The sequence below is a fragment of the Ascidiella aspersa genome, chromosome 8 (genome assembly GCF_963924565.1).
Source record: "Ascidiella aspersa chromosome 8, kaAscAspe10.2, whole genome shotgun sequence".
Lineage (NCBI taxonomy): Eukaryota > Metazoa > Chordata > Ascidiacea > Phlebobranchia > Ascidiidae > Ascidiella > Ascidiella aspersa.
Window position 1 is genome coordinate 8,825,711 of NC_139454.1, and position 21,836 is coordinate 8,847,546.

General features: G+C 34.9%; 2 protein-coding genes across 3 annotated transcripts in view; both read right to left on the reverse strand.

The window, feature by feature from the left end:
• Positions 1 to 800: 800 nt before the first annotated feature.
• LOC146135655 (uncharacterized) lies at positions 801 to 2,380 on the reverse strand. 2 transcript variants are annotated; one of them, XM_083396028.1, is made up of 4 exons: positions 1,980 to 2,091; positions 1,711 to 1,869; positions 1,163 to 1,278; positions 801 to 958 (listed from the first exon to the last, which is right to left on the reverse strand). In XM_083396028.1, the coding sequence occupies exons 1-4, from the start codon at positions 2,085 to 2,087 to the stop codon at positions 883 to 885; spliced, it is 459 nt and encodes a 152-aa protein (XP_083252154.1). In that variant the 5' UTR covers positions 2,088 to 2,091; the 3' UTR covers positions 801 to 882. The 2 variants fall into 2 exon arrangements, 1 of the variants encoding a protein (XP_083252154.1); XR_014501624.1 differs by lacking the exons at positions 801 to 958; positions 1,163 to 1,278 and adding an exon at positions 2,320 to 2,380 and having other exon boundaries at positions 1,839 to 1,869; positions 1,980 to 2,076.
• Positions 2,381 to 6,224: 3,844 nt separating this feature from the next.
• LOC146135656 (uncharacterized) overlaps positions 6,225 to 21,836 on the reverse strand; it is a 28,335-nt gene continuing 12,723 nt past the window's right edge. The window contains exons 11-36 of the mRNA XM_083396108.1: positions 21,552 to 21,648; positions 21,293 to 21,454; positions 20,967 to 21,085; positions 20,535 to 20,620; positions 20,100 to 20,258; positions 19,386 to 19,513; positions 18,638 to 18,696; positions 18,024 to 18,120; positions 17,504 to 17,662; positions 16,689 to 16,807; positions 16,274 to 16,359; positions 15,652 to 15,810; positions 15,111 to 15,250; positions 14,321 to 14,379; positions 14,111 to 14,207; positions 13,886 to 14,038; positions 11,543 to 11,661; positions 11,199 to 11,284; positions 10,521 to 10,675; positions 9,816 to 9,874; positions 9,129 to 9,225; positions 8,874 to 9,032; positions 8,390 to 8,538; positions 7,829 to 7,914; positions 6,600 to 6,761; positions 6,225 to 6,400 (exon numbers count right to left, since the gene is read on the reverse strand). Coding sequence (XP_083252234.1) covers positions 6,225 to 6,400; positions 6,600 to 6,761; positions 7,829 to 7,914; positions 8,390 to 8,538; positions 8,874 to 9,032; positions 9,129 to 9,225; positions 9,816 to 9,874; positions 10,521 to 10,675; positions 11,199 to 11,284; positions 11,543 to 11,661; positions 13,886 to 14,038; positions 14,111 to 14,207; positions 14,321 to 14,379; positions 15,111 to 15,250; positions 15,652 to 15,810; positions 16,274 to 16,359; positions 16,689 to 16,807; positions 17,504 to 17,662; positions 18,024 to 18,120; positions 18,638 to 18,696; positions 19,386 to 19,513; positions 20,100 to 20,258; positions 20,535 to 20,620; positions 20,967 to 21,085; positions 21,293 to 21,454; positions 21,552 to 21,648 — 3,127 coding nt within the window. The remainder of the gene's footprint in view (positions 6,401 to 6,599; positions 6,762 to 7,828; positions 7,915 to 8,389; positions 8,539 to 8,873; positions 9,033 to 9,128; positions 9,226 to 9,815; positions 9,875 to 10,520; positions 10,676 to 11,198; positions 11,285 to 11,542; positions 11,662 to 13,885; positions 14,039 to 14,110; positions 14,208 to 14,320; positions 14,380 to 15,110; positions 15,251 to 15,651; positions 15,811 to 16,273; positions 16,360 to 16,688; positions 16,808 to 17,503; positions 17,663 to 18,023; positions 18,121 to 18,637; positions 18,697 to 19,385; positions 19,514 to 20,099; positions 20,259 to 20,534; positions 20,621 to 20,966; positions 21,086 to 21,292; positions 21,455 to 21,551; positions 21,649 to 21,836) is intronic.

Sequence of the window (21,836 nt, forward strand, 5' to 3'; positions counted from 1 at the left end):
AGTTTCAGTTTACACCGCAAACATTTTGTTCCATCATTGACTGGTATATCTTGCTTTTGTGGTTCAAATCAAGAGACTCCATGACATTTGGTTGTCGTATTTGCAGCAGACATCAACAAAAACAAGATGGAGCAAAATTAATACAAAAATGATAAGTATGACGATGTTACGAAGCATTGTGAATTGATTTGCTTTCACTTTTTATATAATTCTAGTTGTAACACTTCTTTTAATTCTAGAAAACAAATAAAGTTATATTTAGAAAATTAATTTAGTCGAAACAAACACCACATGAGCTAAGGCAAAAATGAAATGATTGTTGGTAATTTATTTTTACTATCTGTTGTTTGTCTTGTTTAGTTGAACTTTTAAACGTTGTTTTGTGGTCGTATTCAGCCTATTTATTAATCTGTCTCAATAGATTTCAATGGAAAACGCCATGCTGCATGTCTGCAAGTAACAATTTGTAAATGACTTGACTCGACTTAAGTTTTATGAGGGTAATGACGTAACTTGAGACAAATGATTCGTGTGACTATAAGACCTTCGGAAAAATGGCTTAAAAAGAAATAAGATATTTTTATTAAACATTTTTTATAAAATGGACGTATTTATCTTAACATTTACACATAAACAATTTACTTGCATTAAATTTATTTATTATTTTTTAAATGATATATTGCTTATACTCGGATGATTTGACCAATTTTATTAGTTTAACTTTGTATTCTCATGACAAGGACTTGACTTGGAGATGACTTTGCACAAAATGACTTGGACTAAGACTTGTTATTTATTTAAAAAGATTTGACTTGAACTTAAGACATTTCAAAATGATTGGTTTACCACACTAAGATTTTAGATCCAATTATTACCCCGTTTCTAAACCAAAATAATTTCCATCATTTTAGACATTGTGGCCTTGATTTCTTCTTTGGAAATTTCTGCACCATTAGTTCTGCAAAAATAAAGTTTTGATTTACATACCAAGTATTCAAACATATAACGCACTTTTTTTTACAAAACGCTTGGTATATTTTTAGGTTAGTAGTGAGTGTAATTTGGGTATACAAACAGTGATGAAAATATTTTTATCAATTTCTTCAATTGCTGCATCGTTTTATTTTGTTTGATTTTATTTGTTAAAGTGGACGATTCTCACTTTGAAAAGAGAGTGTATCCGAAAACAGCTAGGCCACTTTTGGATTGAACTGACGCTTTGTTTTTCGTAGAATATTTCTTTCGATAATGCGACACAATTAGTTTGGGGCTCGTATCCTGAAAACAAAACCAGCGTTTTTCACAGAATGATTAAAATTTAAAAGATTTATATCAACAAAAAATATACCAGCAAGTTAGGAAGTCGGCTTAAATCGTTAGCTACTCCATTACCTGGCCTTTTGGCCTGATAATTAATTTAATGACAAATCCCGATTATTAATATTCTGGCGCATCAGGTATCAAAGCCGAATTTGTTGTATCATAAAACACAATCAACAGAGACCGAATTTTTGTTTAAAGTGCAATATATTTGAATTAGAATCGGTGTAATTTTTGATAGAAAAGTCAAATGGGTCGTATTAGCGGGAAATAAACCTTCTTTAGTACATTTGCTGAATTGCGAAACAACTTTTGTCACATTCCGAAAACATTGGCAGACTTCATAATTTGATTTTTCAGATAGAAAACGATCGTTTCGAATATACTTACCCCAGTGAGAGGCAAGTAAAAGTACACCTCGCAAACTGTTGCTACGCCTGCAGAATGTACTTGGACGCCACCATATTGCAAGATATTGTTGCGTAAAATAAGCAAACCATCAAAAGTACCAAACTTGCCCCTTTCAAAAGCTCCGGCTTTTGAGTCCACCTTTCAAAAACACAGAGCATCGTTAAAGTTTGGGCAAAATTTAGAAAAAGTTTTTAACCAAAGTCCCTCAATACAAATGTTGGTAAATCACCTTCACCAAATTTAATTACCTCTATAGAGTATTGTCCTGGCCCAGCTTCAAAATCAATAACAAAAAATGCGGTGAAAGGATGTACGGTGAAGGTTTCAAAGATGTACGATGCACCTCTAAATATCATTTTTTGTCAAAAAAAGTTAGGCCATATGTTAAAAAACAGCCTTTCTTATCTGGGGTAAATTTACCCGTAAGGGCCTGAGGCCATTTGTTATTTTTATTTTTTAATACATGAGCAGCACTTTATATATTGGGGTAAATGTGATATTTATTTTTAATAAAAGGGTAAAACAAACAAAAAAGGAACTCCTATTTTAAACGGACATCCAAAAATAAAAATAACATATTTCACGTACGAGTAACTTATGTCGTAAATTGCTTGTTGACGTCTCGCATTTCCCACTTTGAAGTAAACCTTGAAATATAATTTTATCGCTGAACATTTAGTTATTGTCAATGGGCAATGAATATATTTTGCAAAAGTATAGATAAATGCCGTGTAGGCATCTGATTTCGTGTTAGTTATCGAGGACAAAGAAAAATCACACTAACAATATACCCGGTTGCATCTGTTGCATCTGTTGCATATTTAATATATGTAGGCTATTCTGTCCAAGACAGCTCCCAAATTTAACCGTGCAAATGGGTTGCTAATGCGATTTTAATTATGACAAAAACACTCATCGCAACCGAATCATATCGGTTCGTTTTTTTGTCAAAACTCAGACTTAAGCAGAGCCGTAACTTTGTCAGCTGTTTTTGTGTTTGTGTTTGCCACTGATGGTGTCATTCATCAGCAACAGCTGAACGAATACAAGCTTGCCACTACATTTGGTGACCCCGGTCCAAGAAACAAAATTTCTTGGCTATAAACGAGTTTATTGTTTAAACATCAAAATTCAAGCACGCCAAGCGCCGTTTCTCTAAAGCAGGGGTTCCCAACCTGGGGCCATGGCCCCTAGGGGTGCACAAGCCTTTTTCAAGGGGGCCATTAAAAAAATTGAAAGACAGTAATATTTTTAAATTATCATCTCTAAGTCTACTAAACTATAACAAAATAAACAAATTACAATTTAATAAAAATATTAGTACAACAATAAGTACTTCTTAATCTTGAGTTTCCAGGAGTGTATCAGTCCCATTGGGTAGCGTGTATACCTAAATAAATTTCCTTTTTTGTTGGGTAAAAAAACATGCTACCCAATTGGAAGAAAATGTTTTTTTTGGTAGTAATTAAGATTTCATACCCAAATATTCATGGAACGTTTCTACCCAAAACAGGAAAATTGGGTAATAATCACAAGTACCCAATTCCAATTTCTCGAATTGGGTAATCATAACACCCTAAAAGAATTAGGTATGAGCTTTTATACCCAAAACGCATGTACCCAAAATCGGTGAATTGGGTAAGGTGAACGAATACCTAATAAACAAATTGGGTACTCTTAACTTCCTAAAAACAGTGGTTTCAGCTTAGCATAAAACAAGACTCCAAAGCAAATTTTAAAACGTACAGTTTGGTTTATTCACAAAATCAAGTCAACTTAAATACACAAAAATCGGTGAATTGGGTAAAGTTAACAAATACCTAATTAACAAATTGGGTACTCATGACTTCCTAAAAATTAAATACAAACAAGCAGACTGTTTTAAGGATTCTAACCTAAATTTTGGACAAACAAAATCCTCAAATGAACCAAATGGGGATACTATACATAAAGGGCGAGGAAAAAAATAATGGTTACTTCATTCAGTTTGGGTAGTGCATGAGTTTACTCCGAAAAACGGCAAAATAATTTCGGTACCCTAAAAAACAACCCAAGTAAAATTACTTAATATAATTTTGATTTTTTCTTGGGTAAAAACACATGCTACCCAATTAAAGAAAAATATATTTTTGGGTTGTAGGATTTCATACCCAAATTCAGAGCCGAGATTTGTACACAATATAAATAAATTGAGTATAGTCAACATGTACCCAAATAATATCGGTAGAATGTTAGGTAACGAATGTTCACATAATTGGGTTTGGGAACTTTGGGTATTCTTAGATTTAGCCCAAAACAAACTTGGGTAAAATCCAAAAGTTAAAAAGAAATATGTTTAGCACCGGGTATAAAAATACCAATTAATCGATCATACATTTTATTGTTCATCGTAATGATCAACACAAAACTTGTTCGATAGTGGTTAGGTTGGAAATATAAATAGTTATGGCTTAGAGCTTAGAGCCTAACATACATTAAATACTCCAGTTTGTTATAACGCTTATTAGGTGTACAAATATTTAAATAACGGCAAAGTGGTGCGTCGATTTTAAATTTTGAAAGTTGGCGCGAGACGTCACACTCCGTTACGCCTTTGTCTCGCCAAGCGCGCGTCTAAAATTTAGTTTGCAAACCACATAAGTTATGTTTATGTGAGAAGTGTGATAAACATCAGCCAGTTGCAGTTATCGTGTTCTCAACTTTAAAAGATTCGGATAAAAAAGAAAAGTAAGGTGGATATGTCTAGATCAAGCCTTTTATCAGATCCTGTTACTTTTGCCAACTTTCTTATTTGCTTTTTAGAAATTGTGGTGAACGCAAAATTATTTTGGTGAATTCTTTTTCTACCCAACAATGTTGAATTTTTCGAAAAATGTACCATGAATATTATGTATGGCACGAACTAAAATTACCCAATATAGCATTTGGGTAAAATAATGTAATACCCAAAATATTTATTGGGAATCCCCACGAGCGTACCCAGAAAAGTAAAGTGGGTACAACCTAATGTTACCTAAGAATACCATTTGGTTGGACAATGCGATACCCAAAAATATTTATTGGGAATCCCCACGAGCGTACCCAGGAAATTAAATTAGGTACAGGCTTATGTTACCCAATATATAATTTAGGTAAAATAATGTGATACCCAATAATTTAGATTAGGTAGATATCAGTGGTACCCAAGGTATTTTGGGTATAAATTGCCCAAAAATATTTATTGGGAATCCCCACGAGCATACCCTGTTTGACAAAAAAGTACCCAATGACTTTTGGTATTGAATAGTTGAATACCCAATTTTGCTAACAGTGTAGAGGACCACAATTTTAGTGACATTAAGCATAGTTGCACTACAGCTTACCATCCCCAAGCCAACGGTTTCGTCGAACGCTTTCACCGGCATTGAAAAAGCGTTTTAATTCCACGAATGCAGGCAGCAAATTGGACAGACGAATTGCCCCGGGTTCTACTAGAAATTCGGGCTACGCCAAAAGAAGATATAAAAGCATCCAGCGCGGTGATGGTCTATGGAACAACTATTTCCTGCCTGGGGATTTTATTCCCCACGCAACTAACTTCAGAGTTTTTTCAAACACTTCTAAACTCAATTCGTAACATTCTCCCTACGCCAATGTAAAAGCATCGTAATTTTACCGTTGATGTTCTGTATGCCTTGTTAAATTGTGCATATGTTTTTGTTCGCACAGATGGTTACCGCCCCCCTCTAAATCCTCCTTATGAGGGCCCATATAAAGTTTACGAACGAGTAATGTAGCCCCTGCAGCATGTTAACCGAAGCGTGTCTTGTGCCTTTTTACGTACGTTTTGGCAATTGTCTTTTTCGTTCGTTTTTTTGTTTGCGTGTCGCGCACGTGGCAACTGGTGTCATTCATCAGAACACGCTGATCGAATACAAGCTTGCCACAACAGCACTAATTTTTTAGAACTCAATTATGGAACTGAAGATTTTATTATGTGAAGTTTGTTTGTTTTGGTACTAAATTAAAAATATTTGATTTATTTTAGGACACCCTGTATTTTTTTTGCAACTATATCGTCAAAAAGTAACAATTACAGTTCAGACTATAGGCCTATATTATATAACTCAGTATCAACTTGTATTTCATATATGGAAAAGTGTTTGAAACATGTATCTCAGGTGGTTAAGACAAAAACACATAATAAACAATAACGAAAAAGCTATACAAAGATGAATGTATCTGTACTATCTCTAAATCAAATATTACCGCGGGTTTATTTTTTCTTGGGCTCTGGTCCACAGAATTAACTAGTGGTTGTTATGGCAAGGTACTTAGATAATTAAAAAAAAAAAAAAAAACTATGGAGTCACTACAATACTTTACCATAGAACGGTAATAATGCTTAAAAAATACCAAATATTTACTTGATTTTTAAAAGCCCCTCATCAATTCAAAGCAAACCGAAACGCCATCCTAAAAAATGCTCTAACCCATTGTTCTAACAATATTTCTTACACACTATATTTTAGTGAGAACACAGCACTTGCCTCATTCCCTCTTGAATACATATACCTTCCCGCGCTAAACATCGAAGCTTTTGCAAATCCTTTTGGAAACCTGTACTTGTGAAAATTGTTGATTGGCCTTGTAAGACTGAACGACATCTTTAGAAAGCTCTCGAACAGTTCTAAAACAATGCAACTTTTTGTAGTAACACTTAATGAACCAATGCTACCCAATGAAACGATAGCTATGAAATACACAAAATGACTTGATTCTGTCATGCTTATTTTATTCTTTAAAAAATTACATGATTAAAGTTACAAATGTCAGTAGTCGTTCACCAACAAAGTGGTTCGATTTACGCAGAATAAACTAATGCATACCTTTAGCGACGCATTTTAAACCACTAAATGGACGACTTTGAGTTTGATAAGTGCTAGAAGTTTGCAGACAAGGGCCGCTGGTGCAACTTCGGCTTCTTATTTGGATCCCGTACACGCGACAACTGATAGGGCTGGCCGACCAAGATGTCCAACGACTCCAAACTTAATTTGATATAACATTTTACCAACAATCAACAGTTATCTCCAACCAGTTTAATATTCCAACTTCAACAAAATGAAACCTAATTATATAAATAAATTGTATACTGCACATAGGTTTATCCATGATAGGAATAACATATGTCCTCTTTTTCAAAAAAATGCATGGTCTTTGGAGGACACTAAAAAAAAATGTCATCGTTTTGTAATTTGCGTTTTCTTGTTAGTCTTTTTAACGAAATAAATTTTCTGTGCGATTTTTCGGCATTATTCATTTTTAAATGAATGTTTGCCATTGACAAATTAATGGAAACATCCAATATTTATGTTGTGAATTTCCTAAATAATCTGCCTTGTTATCTTGTGTTCCTTTGCTGTCAATTTTTTTAAATATATCCAAACATCATCCAAAAAGATGTTATACATTCCATATAAAGTAAAATTCCATTTGCAATGTGTGTACAAAATTGGCCTCTTTTAAGGCGATAATTTATGTGGTAGGCCTAGTTTATAATTATAGATGTGCAGAGTATGGATCGTTTATTTTTAATTTCAAGATGTAGCGGATAATTGTGCAAAAAATATGATTTTCAATCTACAGAGTTGTAAACAAGTCATTTCAATTTTTCCAAGTCTCAGTCAGGTCATTCGTGAAATGCCTTAAGATCAAGTCAGGTCTTTCCAAAAAATAATTAGTCAAATCGGAGTCCAAGTCACCAGTTTCCAAAATAAAGTCCAAGTCAATTCATTATTATTAGAGCAAGTCAACTCAAAGTCAAATCACCGACATAACAATAAAACAAAAAAACATTAAAATTGGTTCGTCCGATTCTAAGCAATAATTCAACTAAAAAACACAAAAAAAACGGCATGTATCAATCTAAATTAAATGTAGATTGTATTATTTTTTTATTTTAATTTACGCATTAATGTAGACGCGCGTCTAAAGTGTACCAGTATTATCTAGCAATGCACCGGTATATAAGTAATTACATAAAAGCACGTATATATAGACTGATTGTGAAACATTGTACACAAACATATGTATAGCGTAACACGAGCGACTTTACCTGAGTAATCAGCTCCCACAAGGATATGAATCATGGCAGACATCGTCTCATTGATTTCTTTTATGGCTATTTTCTCACCAGAAGGCCTGCGAAGTTGATATATCGTTGGTCGAGCAACCATTATTTCTCAACATAATAGCACTTATTTAGAAACAAACGAGTAACATAAATGCACCTGCTATGAATATATAACTTTGTTTAAATGGTTAATTGGGTGCTTTCAAGAACAGATAAGCAAGGAGTAACAATGCACTTTGTGTGAGTTTATTAAAATTTGGTTAAAGAGAAAATTAAATTTTGTTTATCTTTAGCTTGTAGATTATATTTCACGACTACCGTTCTGTTCAATCTCATGAAATAGCTACCCCTGTTTCTGAACAAAAATCTTTTTTTTAAGAAACTGCGTTTTCCTATTGTGCCTGCTGCGGACGTCGTAGCCTACCACTCTTAACACCCTTACCTTCTGAGCAGAGCAATTTTTGGCTGAAAAATTATTTACAGGGACTGTTGTCAACAAAACGCTTGGAACCGTTAAATTTTAGTCACATTTGGGAAGCATACTTCGAAAGAAGAGTATATCCGAACACGGCCTTGCCGCCTCCCGATCGGACAAAAGCAAGATTTTCTGTTTTCCTTCCATGTTTACGTTTCCAATGATACGAAGGGACATCGCGCTCTTTTGGCCAAAGGACGAGACTGCGGTTGGAATTCTGAAGCGGAACATAAAGTGTTCCCAAATGCCTTGCCTGTCAGGTGTTATTGCTATCCAGAAAATAACCGCAATGTACTCGATTTTACCCTGAAAGGTGCACTTTAAAAAAAAGTTGGTTCGCGACTGGAGGAAACTGAAACAACTTATGAAAAAGCAAATTGTGACAAAAAAAACTGGAAGAAATCTTATGTCATTTTTAACTATATCGCTTATGTGATTTTAGTAATAAAGTTATTCGGTATGGGATAAGATCGCGATACATTTTCTCCAACTTGCCGAGTAGAAAAAAAATAATTAATCAGACATCCCTAGTTGGGCCCAGCTACCACTTACTGGAGTGAGCGGCAGGAAAAAGTAAACTTCGCAAGCCGTTGGATCCTTTTTGGAGGACAGTTGCGTGCCTCGATACTTGAGAGTGTAGTTTTGAAGGAAAACCGAGCCTTCGAACGTCTCAAACAAGCCACGGACGTGTGTGTTGAATTCGGAGACCACCTGTAAATTTGACAAAGTCATCCAGACGAAATAGGTAAACGCTAAGACTACGTTGACTAAATGATGAAATGCCATCGAAAAACGTGTTTTGCACACCTCTATTGAGTACTGTTGAGGACCCGATTTTTCATTTAGAAGAAAGACTGCTGTAAACGGATGTACAGCAAAGGTTGCAAATGTATACGATGGACCTCTGTAAAAAAGATTTAAGAAATTTCGATATCAATTTTTATTACAAAACTAAGGTATTTATCAGGGTTTCTTAAACATTTGTGCTGCGGACCCCTAAAATTTAGTTTTGCTTCGTTGGGCGAAACTTTTTTCAAAAATGACGTCACAATACAATAGAGTTCATAGATAGTCCAAAAATGTAAAAGTAAAATAGAGTCTAAATGCAGTCAGGCCTAAAACGTTTTATTTTTAATTCGACACTGTTTATTTGAAACTTTAAATATTTCTTAATAATTCACTATATTTCAATTAAGCCCTTATGGGTCCACTAAAACTAGTTCGCGGACCCCCAAGGGGTTCATGGACCACAGTTAAGGAACCCCTGGTATAGATTAACGAAAACCGGCGGTAGTCAAAAGCTAACAAAACCTTTAAAATTTACCGCTGAAGACAAAATCATCCAAATAAAGGACAACGCCACTTTTCTAAACAAACTCCAAATTAATTGTAGTTAACTCATAATAAATACACAATAGACTTTTCCTTCCGGAGCGATTGTTTTTTCGTCGGGACTATTTAATTTGTATCGTTATTTGCCAACATTTTACTGACCTGTAAGTTTTGTTGTACACAACAAGTTGTCGAGGCTCGTCACCAATTTTGAAATACAGCTGAAATGCAGAGGAGTAACGTCTCAAGCAATTGTAAGCAAAACATCTATTTAAATTGCGTTGACTTTATTGATTTCGTTTTATGACTAACTTGACTTGAACTAAGGTTTGATACGATAAATTACCATTAGCCTGTGTTGGTGGTGACAATTTATAACACAAAATGTAAGGCACTTGTTAAAATCCTGACAATTCATTATATTTCGCATTGTATATCATTTATATAATAATGTATATCTACATATTTTTTAATTTAGTTGAAAATGAATAAATATATTGGTGCAGCATTTCGACGGCAGTTAAGTTTACATGATCTAAAACAGTGCTTCTTAAACTTTTTTAGCTTCGTTCACCCCTAGCATTTATCTCCAGATTTTATTCACCATTGTCTCATGATATAATAAAACTATCTCGTCTATATATAACAGAACACCCCTAATGTCCGCCCTGCTCGCGAGCTATATTCAATTTCTGACAGTTCACCCTTACTCACCCATTTGGTTGGTTCATCCCTGCAAAAATTTTATTCACCCTGGGGTGATCGATTCACCCGATTAAGAAAAACTGATCTAAAATATGTTGGTAAACCAAAAACGGGCTTTTATGTCAGGCTCTTCGCATTATTTCGTGGTTGTATTCGGCTCACCTGATTTCCTGTTTTGAATACATTTTCCACCTTTGAATATCTTCCACCTTTTTTCATTAGGGTTTCCTCAGAATGGGTGGGCAACGGGAAGGGGTAATAATTTGCCACGCCCCTTGTGAGATTACACGAGTTGGATCGAACCCGCTCTAGGATTTCTTTTATAAAGTAAAACATGCAATTTACAAGACACAGAATACTTCTTTTAAAAATTTAGCGCCCAACAAAAAAAGCAGGGCATTTTTATCTATATAAATTTGTTTTAGGTGCATGGACAAAAAGCAAAAATAAACACGATTTTCTCTTTTTGTTATCGTAGTGGAAAAGGTTTTCCATTCCATTAAACCATGTTGGACAATATGACCTATAGTCTAATTTAATCTAAATCAAATAATATAAAGACTGGGAATTTGAAATAAATTCATGTGAGTGAAGTAATTAGTGAGACAGTTTGTCGAAAACGCCAAATTAAATGTGAATGAACGTGTCGTGTACGTTTTGGAAATTTTTGGTAAAATCTACAGAAATGTTTTAAGCTTTCTGTACACTTAGTTATTTTGCTTCTCTAACTAGATTTAAATATGCCGTACAATTTATTAGAAAATGATTTTCAATCACATCGTTAAATGTAAAAGTGGAATGTTGAACTGAAAGATGTTAAAATACAAAACCTTAATTTACCTGCTTTATCACCTCCCAAAATGATATGCATCATTGTTCGCATTGCGGTCTTAATTTCATCTTCTGAGCATTTTATTCCGACGGGTCTGCAAAGTTCGTTTATGTAAATCAACAAAAGTTGCTTCAGGAGGCAAGAGTTATAACTGTAGGCCTACTATCTAAAACATTATTAGCAGGATATTTATTTGTTTGCATTATGGATCCCAATATAAAAAGTATGTATAACACTGTTGATCAAAATAAGGATAGCTTCACACATGTTCACATTTGGCAAACAAGAAGATGTATAATCACATATTTAATGAGCAAATCAGTTCGTCAAGCGTAATGCGGACAAATCTTACTTTGATAAGAGAGTGTATCCAAGCACTGAAGCCCCATCGCCAGACCAAACCGACGCATTAACTGCTTCACTCCGTCGTGTTGGAAAAGTGTACGACAAATTGAATTCGCGATTAGACTTCTGGAAGGTAGAAAACAATCGCTGATCTTTCATTAACGTACTTCCATGGCTGGGACATATGACACTCGTGAGCATCATTTGTTAATATTACATAGAAACCTTCACGTAGGGGAAGTGCTGGATCCATGGAACATAAGGACCAATGGAACAATGGCATATTGCGCCCCCTGTTGGCAGAACTAAATAAAATTTAGGTTGTGGGAATAAGATTTTGTGTTCAGAACTTTTTCCAAAAAGGCTATAGCATGGTTTTGGAAATGGATGATTTATTTCATTTTTCACTTTTCTAGGTGAAAAATATAGTTTGTAGCTTGACATTCGTAAGGTGTTTTGATAGTCTTTAGGTAATTGTAAATCAGTGAATATTTTTTGTGGAGATGAGGGTTTATCTAGGTACATACGAGGGTTTATCTAGGTTGAAAGTTTATTTGATTAATTTGGTTCAGAATACTGGCTAGTCATGAGTATTTTTTTAATGGCGATTAGAGGACCCTTGGAACAGTCTGTTCCATTGGTCTCTTGAACATTTTGTGATCATATTTTTAGATTTTAAGGATATTAGTATGCCAACTTTTAAGACAAGATCATCTAATAAGGGGTTGTTCACTGAGGACCAGGGGTGCGGAGTCGGACTCGGGCCTCGAAGGAGTCGGACTCGAGACTCGAGTAAGACCAGACCACGTAAAATAACAGAGTACCGAGTCCGACGTGCGCATGCGCAGTACTAAAAACTAATATTACCGTCAACTGCAGTTTTTTTAACAAGCGGAATAGAATATGGTGGATATTTTCGAACCAGTTATTGTGAGTGGATGAATTATACGATATCACTATGAGTGGATTGCTGAGTATTTAGTTACGTAAATTGGCGGAATATAGGCTGTAAAGTCAGAGTCGGACTCAGGACTCGACGAAATCGCACATTTGACTATTATTATATTTCTAGATATGTTCTCCTAAAAAATAAAAACAATTGATATAATAAACCTGGGTGGCAAATTATACCAGAAATAAAAAAAAATATCATTTCAGCATTTTGTGCTTGTTTCCCTGTGTTTTTATTTAATTTCTCCAAATAGATTTTCTTGTGCCACTATTAATACACCATTAACTGAGTATAGTTATATGCACTTCAGGAATACTCTACGCAGTGTTTTAGATGCAGTCATGCTCTGTTCCATAGGTCCTGTGGGGTATTCCATAGGTCCTGTGGGGTGGGACCGATGGAACAAAAAGTTGTTTTTTTATATATAAAAAAAAACTTAGAAGGATATGTCAGATTTAAATTATTTTTTCCATGTAGGATTGTAGGTATCCATAGCTGTAAGCTTTCCAAAGGAAATAACAGCGAGTGTTTTTGAGTTGTAATTCGAAAGATATTACGGAAAAAACAAATCTGTTCCATGGGTCCCGCACCTCCCCTAATGGATCAGGATCAGTGGAATGGACAAGTCATGTTTATTATGGTCTTCAATTTGAATTTTTATATTTACTTTAGAAAAGCTGATATCTCTCCAATAATTGATGATTTGTATCCACTATTTTTTATTTAGATTTTATAAGAGAAACTTGTATTTGGAAATCATTATTTTCACAGTTATTAACAATAAATATGCGTTAGTTATTACTACTACTTTGTATTTTTACCCAGTAATATTTTATTTGACAAGGTCACTTCTCGCTAGCTTTCTATTTATGTGCTTCTCAAAAGAGTTTCTGTAGAACCATTATGATTTTTGTTGTAAAAGACTAAAATGTGGTCAAGAAAACTGAAACACTTTAGGAAGTAAGGAATCTGCCGCAGACAATAAAATGTAATTAAAAGATTCAGATGATCTAAGACTGTTGATAAAAACAGAAAATTTTTTTTACAGAATTATAGTTTTCGCCTATAAGGCATCGTCAGTTCGTCGGCGAAATATATATTTCTGTAAAATTTTAAGAATTTATTTTATGTTTTATCTGTCTTATAAACAGTCTTAGATGGTCAAGAAAGAAAATAAATTCACATTATTTTTTTAAACTTCTTTACAAAAGGTAAAGTTTACTGCGCATTTTTATTTTGAACATCACATTAACCCTGTATGATATTTTTGAATTGATTGAATAGCCTAATTAATGAAAACATGTCAAGTTTATTTTGCATGTTTAGGGCAATTTTTAAAATGGAGAAAAAAAACGAAAATTAACAAGGCTCACAAAACATTTATTCCAGACTTCTTACCGTAGTCAGCGGTAAGAAAAATAGGATTTTACAAGCCGTTGAAATCCTGGTGGAAAATGTCTGCGCACCTCCATATTTCATCGTATAGTTAAGCCAAGTAACAGATCCATGGAAATCTTCAACATTGCTACTTCCAGCGAAATCTGAATATACCTTTTAAGAATGTAGCATTTTCAGTAATCTGTTAAAAATTTTAACAAATAAAATATAAAATCGTATGCTCACCGAAATTACGTAACGTTCAAGGCTAGAATTGCTTTTAAGCAGAAACATTGCTCTAAAAGGATGTGTTGCGAATGTTGTAAAGGTATACGACGGCCCACTTAAAAGACATAACATTAGAAATTGTTCAATGATGCATTCTATTTAAGTTGATCGCCTGATTGGCCAAAAACACATGCAGTGTATGTAACTGCTTTACGTTTACTAACTTACGTGTATTTCCTGTTGTAAATAGCAGTTTTAAATGGCGCTTCTCCCACTTTGAATGACACCTGGAACGAAAGTATTTTAGTACACAAAAGCTGTCATTGACTGGCTTTGAACATGTGACTGTTGCACGTAGATAGAAGATTTCGTGATTTTTAGGCAGACTCACCGCATGCAGGCTAATATAAACTAACCTGAATTATGATCTGACTGAGATTCTCAGCTGGTAGGTTAAATGCGATAGGAGGGTTAGAAAGCATAAAAACTAATTTAAATATCCGAGACGATCCTTCAACAGGTGAAATTATAGGATTTTATCATTTGTTAATGCGGCTTATGGTGGCTTTACATTGCCAGTTATAAAGATGCGGATCATGCCGAAGGTGCACACCGAAGCTTATTCCACGTTAATAATTATTACGAATTGACTATAAGCTATTTTCAGTTTAGGTTACATTTTGTTGTCAAGCTGCATTGCATACTTTTGCTATTTTCTTACAAGTTTAAACATAGTATATAGGCCTACGTTAATTTGATGTAGAGTAACATAACATAATAAAATAATGTCTTTAACAAAAAAGTGATTCGATAGATCGGAGAAAACGTGTGTTGCGACAAATAAGCAAATTTCTTATTTTTATTTCCAATATGTATGTACGCTCTCGGAATGCACCGGTGAATTGTGTCACTTATATGCACTTTAAATTGCAAGATGTCTGCCGTTTAATGTTAACTGGCATTTCTTTAGGTAAAAAAGGGACAAACCAGCACTTGTAAGTCGTTTAATCAAACTCACATAGTTTCGTCTGTTGTGTTTCTCCACTAAATGGTCGATAAAATGAGACACCTCCTTGGGAATTGGCAGCAAGTAGCGGTGAAAGTTTTCGACGAGCCATGTAAGAATGCCACGTTCTGATAGAAAGCGCTCGAATATTTCTGTAGAAAGGCAATTTCCATAATATTGATTGGTAGACAGCAAGCTGAATATGGAAAAGTTAGAATAGTGGCAAAAAGCAGCAAACGTTCGTGTTGTTTACTTGTCATCTAATAAAATTAAAAGGATCAATACGGTCTGTGTAAAAGTCAATTTCAGTCACATGTGTGTTGTTAGAGTATAAGACCCCAACGAAATCTACATAAAACTAATCACACTTTTTTCACCCAGAGCGTATTTAAATGGGACATCGAAACTTAACATATTATTAAAAATTTCAAAAAATACAAAGTTCGAAAAAAGTACTTGACACCAATAAAGTTGATCAAACAGTTTGAAAGCCAATTTACTTTCTATAACCAATTAAAAAACCCAAAGCGTCAACATTTTACGTTATTCATACCTGCGGCCCAAACCGGGATGCTGCACGGCCGTGTCTCCCTTTCAACTCTGCTGTTGTTTTGCGGACAGGGGCCAATAATGCAATTCCGGAGTCTTATTTGTGTTTGTTGCCCAGGGCAGTTGTCGGGACAAGATGACCACTGGGACCAGTGGCTCCAAACTTAAGACAAATCATCGTACCTTATATGGGACTTCGTGTTGCAATTAAGCGCAGCCTAATACATGGCGTACGTATTTTAGTTTGGCCGCAAATACTATTTCATATTGTGGAAAACATTCAAGATCTTGATTTTCCTAATAATCCAACAAAACTCAATAAAATACAAAAGTTAAAAACAGAAACTATGTTGCAATAAAACACTCCAATTAGATTCGCGTATTCAAACATATTGCAATTTTTGTTACATTTGTTTAAATCTCAGTGGCAAGAAAAACAAACCATAATCCAATAACCACGTATGACTAACTTGTAATCTTTTGACATCTTTAATCAGTTATGAAAAATTGAAAAAAAAATGTTTTTACAAATTTAATAAAGGGTCAGTTTAATGTTTTGTAACGTTATTCCTTTTTTATCGCAATCCCTTTCGCCCACTTGGACTTGATATTATGGCAGCTCATACCTTGCTGGTCAATTCCCAAAATAAGGTGCATCATAGACATCATCGTATCTCTGATTTCGTCCATTGTAATTTCAATTCCGTCGTATCTGCAAAGTCGAGATAAGCGCCAAAAATGTATTCGTGCGGCATGGAAAGTATTTAGCCAGCAAAAATTTTAAATTAAACACAGAATATACTTGAATATTTACGATCTAACAAGTTTGTACACAACACCTAGTAGTATGTATAAATTCTACGAATTCTTCAAAAAAAGAGCGGGAAAACAGGTAGATTGTTGTTTCAAATATATTTGCAGAAAGGTTTTTTAAAACAACTATTTTTCTTCTAAATAAAAGCATAATGTAAATGCCCGATTGTTTGACATAGATCTAAGCAAACTGAATAACAAAGCACTCGTTTTGAAACATATTCTCACTTCGATAAAAGTGTGTATCCCAAAACAGCTGGGCCACCTCCTGACTGGACCGACGCCTTATTTTCCGAATATCTTCTCTCATGATCCTTTGCTAGAAAGACGAGTTTGTCGTTAGATGCCTGAAATAATACAAAGTGTTAATACGGACTTGTTGTATTTACAGTAATCTGCATTTCTCGTAACTTGGAATATTGCCCATTATTCTTGAAATGCTCAACATATGCGTTCTTATCGAACTTTCGACGGTTGTAGTCTTGACCAAAACGTAAGAAACGATTTCGCTCATTCAATTATCGATGTTCTTCATGAGTTCACTTCAATTTCAATTATTGTTCTTTTATAGTAATAAGGCAATTTAGTAAATACTTCTGAAACTTCAATGAAAGGAACACACAGGTGGACAAACACTGTGATCTAGCCTATCTTAAGTCATTTTTGATAAACCATAACGGCTTACGCATCATAGCATCATAGTACAAGCTTCGACAGGTCAACAAAATCTGTCGATAAAAATGCAAGCAAGACAGGCTAGAAATACAACTAGCCTGCAGTGGACTCACGACCGGTTAATCTTTCAAAGGTTTACGGTTCACTTATGAAACTTGTTTTGTTTTAACCCATCTCAGCTCAGGTTATAGTGTTGTATTTCATATGTACTTGACCCGCTGAGTCGAAATTATGTATTTTTGACAGCTCAAAGCTTCAAATCTTTAACTGGTCTAAGGTTCTGTACTTTGTCTGTTGTTGGTGGGTAGCATTGGATAACATTTAGCCTTTCAGAAAAAGTTTTTTACTCGTTTTCTATACTTACTTACCGACGTTAGTGGCAGAAGGTAGTAAATTTCGCAAAATGTTGTCGCACGTTTGCGGTAATGCTGCGCTGCATTAAACTGAAGCGTATAGTTTCGAAGGGACACTGACCCCTGATACGTTCGAAATCTGCCGGTTCCAGGTCTATCAAGTCCGGACTTCACCTGCCGAGACAAAAATTGTATGCAAATTGTGTCTACGTTTAATATGTCCGATAATATCGGATAGGAGACGATACCCGATTTCATATTGTGATAGCATTGCTACTCGTCCGATCCTAGGATGGCATCACTGCCGATCCAATACCAACCTAATATAGGCATTTCAGCAACTATTGCGATGTAACCTACCGGTTGTCACCTTAAAATGTAAATTTATTGACAAATTGTTGTTATACAACGGGCGGTAACTTAATTTCTTAATGCTGCATCAAATTTAAGTATCAGATATTGCTATCTACAATATAAGCAATAATTCTAAACAAACTTCTAACGACTTACAGTCCCAAAGAAAGCTTTTACAGACCTCGATTGAATAGGTTTTCTTGTCGGAATTGCCATCCAAGACAAACATTGCCGTAAAAGGATGGATTGCAAAGGTTTCGAGAAAATACGACTGTCCGCTGCAAACAGTAGTAAACGTATTAGCATATAAAGCAAGCCTAAAAAAGCTATAGTAGCTTAAGTCAGGGCTGCGGAGTCGAAGTCGGACTCGGGACTCGAGTAAAACTACGTAAAACTACCCGAGTCTGACGTGCGCATGCACAGTGCCAATTTTTTTAACTGATATAGCCGCCAGGTGGAAATTCTAAAGGTCTAATACAATGTGGTGAATATATTCCAACCATATATTGTGAGTGAATGAATTATACGACACCCCTATAAGTGCATTGCTGAATATCCACCTTATTTAGTTACGTAAATTGTCGGAAAACCGGCTGTAGAGTCAGTGTCGGACTCGGGACTCGACAAAATCGCACAGTTGACAGGAGTCGGACTCGGGTTAGTTTTAACCGACTCCGCAGCCCTGGCGTAAGTATTGTTATGATTTCAGTTAAATTTTTAGATCTTTATACCATTAGTGATGTTAAACACTATTTAAGGCTCTTGGTTCAATTTATGTTGTTTCCCTGTACTTACGAGTAACTGGAGTCGTACGTAGCACGCCGCAGAGGCTCTTGTCCCACTTTAAAATACACCTGAAATATTATTCATCACAAAGAGTTCGTGAAATGAGGTTATTTCCTTTGAACTATATAGTAACAAAATTACCAGATTTGGGCACTCTGGGAGCGTATACCATTCTGGGTTGGGGTTTATAAACTGGGGTAGGTAAACTAGTTTTGGTGGTCCAGGCTTATCAACAACTTAGTATATTATTTATCAAATAGGACGTAATAAAAAAAGTCCTAAGCTGAATTTCCTTGATGTATAGTTAAACTTCATTGGAGTTCCATTTTTGTTGGACTAAAAACAGCAGGTTTCTTCTAAAGCATATATGTTTTATGACATCAATATATAACGCTACCTAAATATTTCTTTGCTCAACGAAAATTCCATGATACTATTCAATTTGGTATTTTCGTGTACGCGAACACAGTGCGATTATGTTTACACACAGAATGCTTCTAGGAATTTATGACTATGCAAATCACTACAAATGCACCGCCCAATTAATAGTAGTCTTTCTAAACATCGTACAGTTTAAATTAAGATTTGGGCCTAATACTTAACGTACAATTTTATGGCCTTATACATTACGTACAAAATATTTCTTATGTACAATTTTTAAGTAATAAGCAATTATATCGGACACACACAACTTATAAAATCGTGAAGCAACTTGGAAAACATTGTACTTTTATCCCGTTGATTTGGCAATACTCACGTAATCTCTCTCTATACCATAATGAGGTAAATTAACATTCGACGATGCTTTGTTATAAAAATAGGCGTAAAACCTCTTGACGTTTCTCGAGATATCGGGGGAGTTGGCTCGAACACGCTTGAAGATTCCTACAACGAGATAAATACAAAAAACAGCGCATTTAATCTGAATGTTCGCTTTTACTGGTATACAAAAAACATTAGGTTGTTGATACGTATATATTCCCCCAAATTTAATCAAACATTTGATCGTGTGTTTTAGATGAGTATTTTAACTTTACATTTTACTTACGTAATACCAGTAAGTCAAGCTTTATAATCGAACAACAGGAATCTACTCTCAAAGGTTTCGGATACCATAACAATAAACATATATAAATCCTAATCAAGAAACTAACTTCGTACATGAACCGCAAAGGTTATTGCGTAAAGTCGTACCTATAGTGTTAAGTGCACTTAAATCAATGTTTCAAATTACTTGATTGAACTAATAGTCGCAACTTGCTATTTGTTTTGTTCTTGTTGTTTGCTATGCAAACTACAGAATTGGTCTTGTTCAACGATGTTGTAGATAAAAAATAATTTAGAATGTGACGTGACATGGATCTCACTTTAGGCCAATGACTTGTATCGGAATCTGACGTAACAAAAATGATTTTTCGAAAATGAGTCGACTTGGAATTTAATCTTGACAAAAAATTTCCAACACTCTTACCTTGTACCCAGGCCGGTGCGCTACATGGTCGTTTTTGCACTTCAACTATGTTGGACGTTTTCAAGCAATGTCCGCTGGTGCAGTTTCGGGTTCTTGACTGAGTTCCCTTTTGTCGACAACTTGAGCCATCAGCTGACCAGGTGGTCCAAGTACTGGCGACTAATGCAAAATATAAAGCTCTAAATGATCCAATATAGGTTGCCTTTAAAACCGTGTTTTGGTGTTTCAAATTTGTAATAGGGCACTTTATAACAACGCATGTCAGAATAAGATGTAGTGTGGAAATTATATTTTTTCAACAAGTGTAACAACTGGTTAGGAAAAAAACTAAAAAAAAACTTTTGTTTTGTTTATCTTTTTTTTAAGCCGAAACTCGATTTTTTTTAAAGCTGTAACTGGAACTATTAAATACAACAGAGGCGTCCATGGGCTTACCTGATTGGTCAACTCCCAAAATAAGGTGAAGCATTGTCAGCATGCTTGCCTTGATTTCCTCTTTCCAAATTTGTTCACCTTTTTGTCTGTAATGTCATGAATATATTCGGCAAATAATACGAGACTATTGATTTTCTATTTGGTTAAACTGGAAGAGGGATAACTTATCCCGCTAAGCCAAATATGTTGCTTATTTTGCGTTATACAAAGTTATTCAAGTTATAACAATGCTGGTGTATAGATGTGTTTAGTATCAAATGAAGTGAACGGAGAATCCATAACTTTATAAAGATCGGAGCCTGACCGGTTTGCTAACATTAAGTAAACATTTGGCCATACAGTTTAACGCAGAATAAAGAGGTTGTTTTAAACAAGATTAGTCATTCGTTAAGTTGATGAAGAGTAGTATAGGAAACTGTTTTTTTTTCTCACTTTGATAAAAGTGTGTATCCGAAGACGGCTTCGCCTTTTCCGGACTCGACCGACGCCTTGTTTTTAAAACTCCATCTCCCACGATCTGGTATTAGCACTGACAACTTGCGGTTTGAATTCTACAAAGAAAAGTTGCTTGTTAACATCAGGAAACACTGACTCACGAGAGTAAATTGAATTTGACCAAACGTGCTCAAATTATATATTTAGTAAATTTATTAACTTGCTATAACGTAAGGTTACCTGTGTGTGATTGAGCAAAAAAACTGTTATAATTTATAAACGAAATTTAGCATATGTAGTCGCACATGTAGCCTGTTACTTACCGATGTTAGGGGAAGGTAAAAGTAAACCTCACAAACGCTGGAGACATGCAGCCCCATGTAAATTTGAACGCCTTCGTATTTAAGAGTATAATTTCGCAAAGAAACCGAACCATTGAAAGTCCGAAGAATCCCTTTGCCGCGAATTAACAGCGTGGAATCAACCTATTTCCAAAAAGCAATTTTTTTGTTTTAAATTCGGGCAATTAAATATCGTAAGACAAATAAGACAAACTATGTTAGAAATCACAGATACACTGACCTCAATCGAGTAACTTTCTGGGCCTGAATTGGCGTCAAGAAAATACATCGCTGTCATGGGGTGCATTGCGACAATGGCAAAGATATACGACGGACCCCTGAAAGTAATGAAGACGAGATTCACCGGATTATTAAGGTCTTGTGTTGCAGTTTGTCAATCTTAGGCTACTCAATATTAAAAAAAATATATTAAAGATAAATGACTTAAAAAGTTTACACAAGGTTCTGTGTTACAGTTTATCAATCGCATTCAATGTTAAAAAACTAATTAACGATAAATGACTAA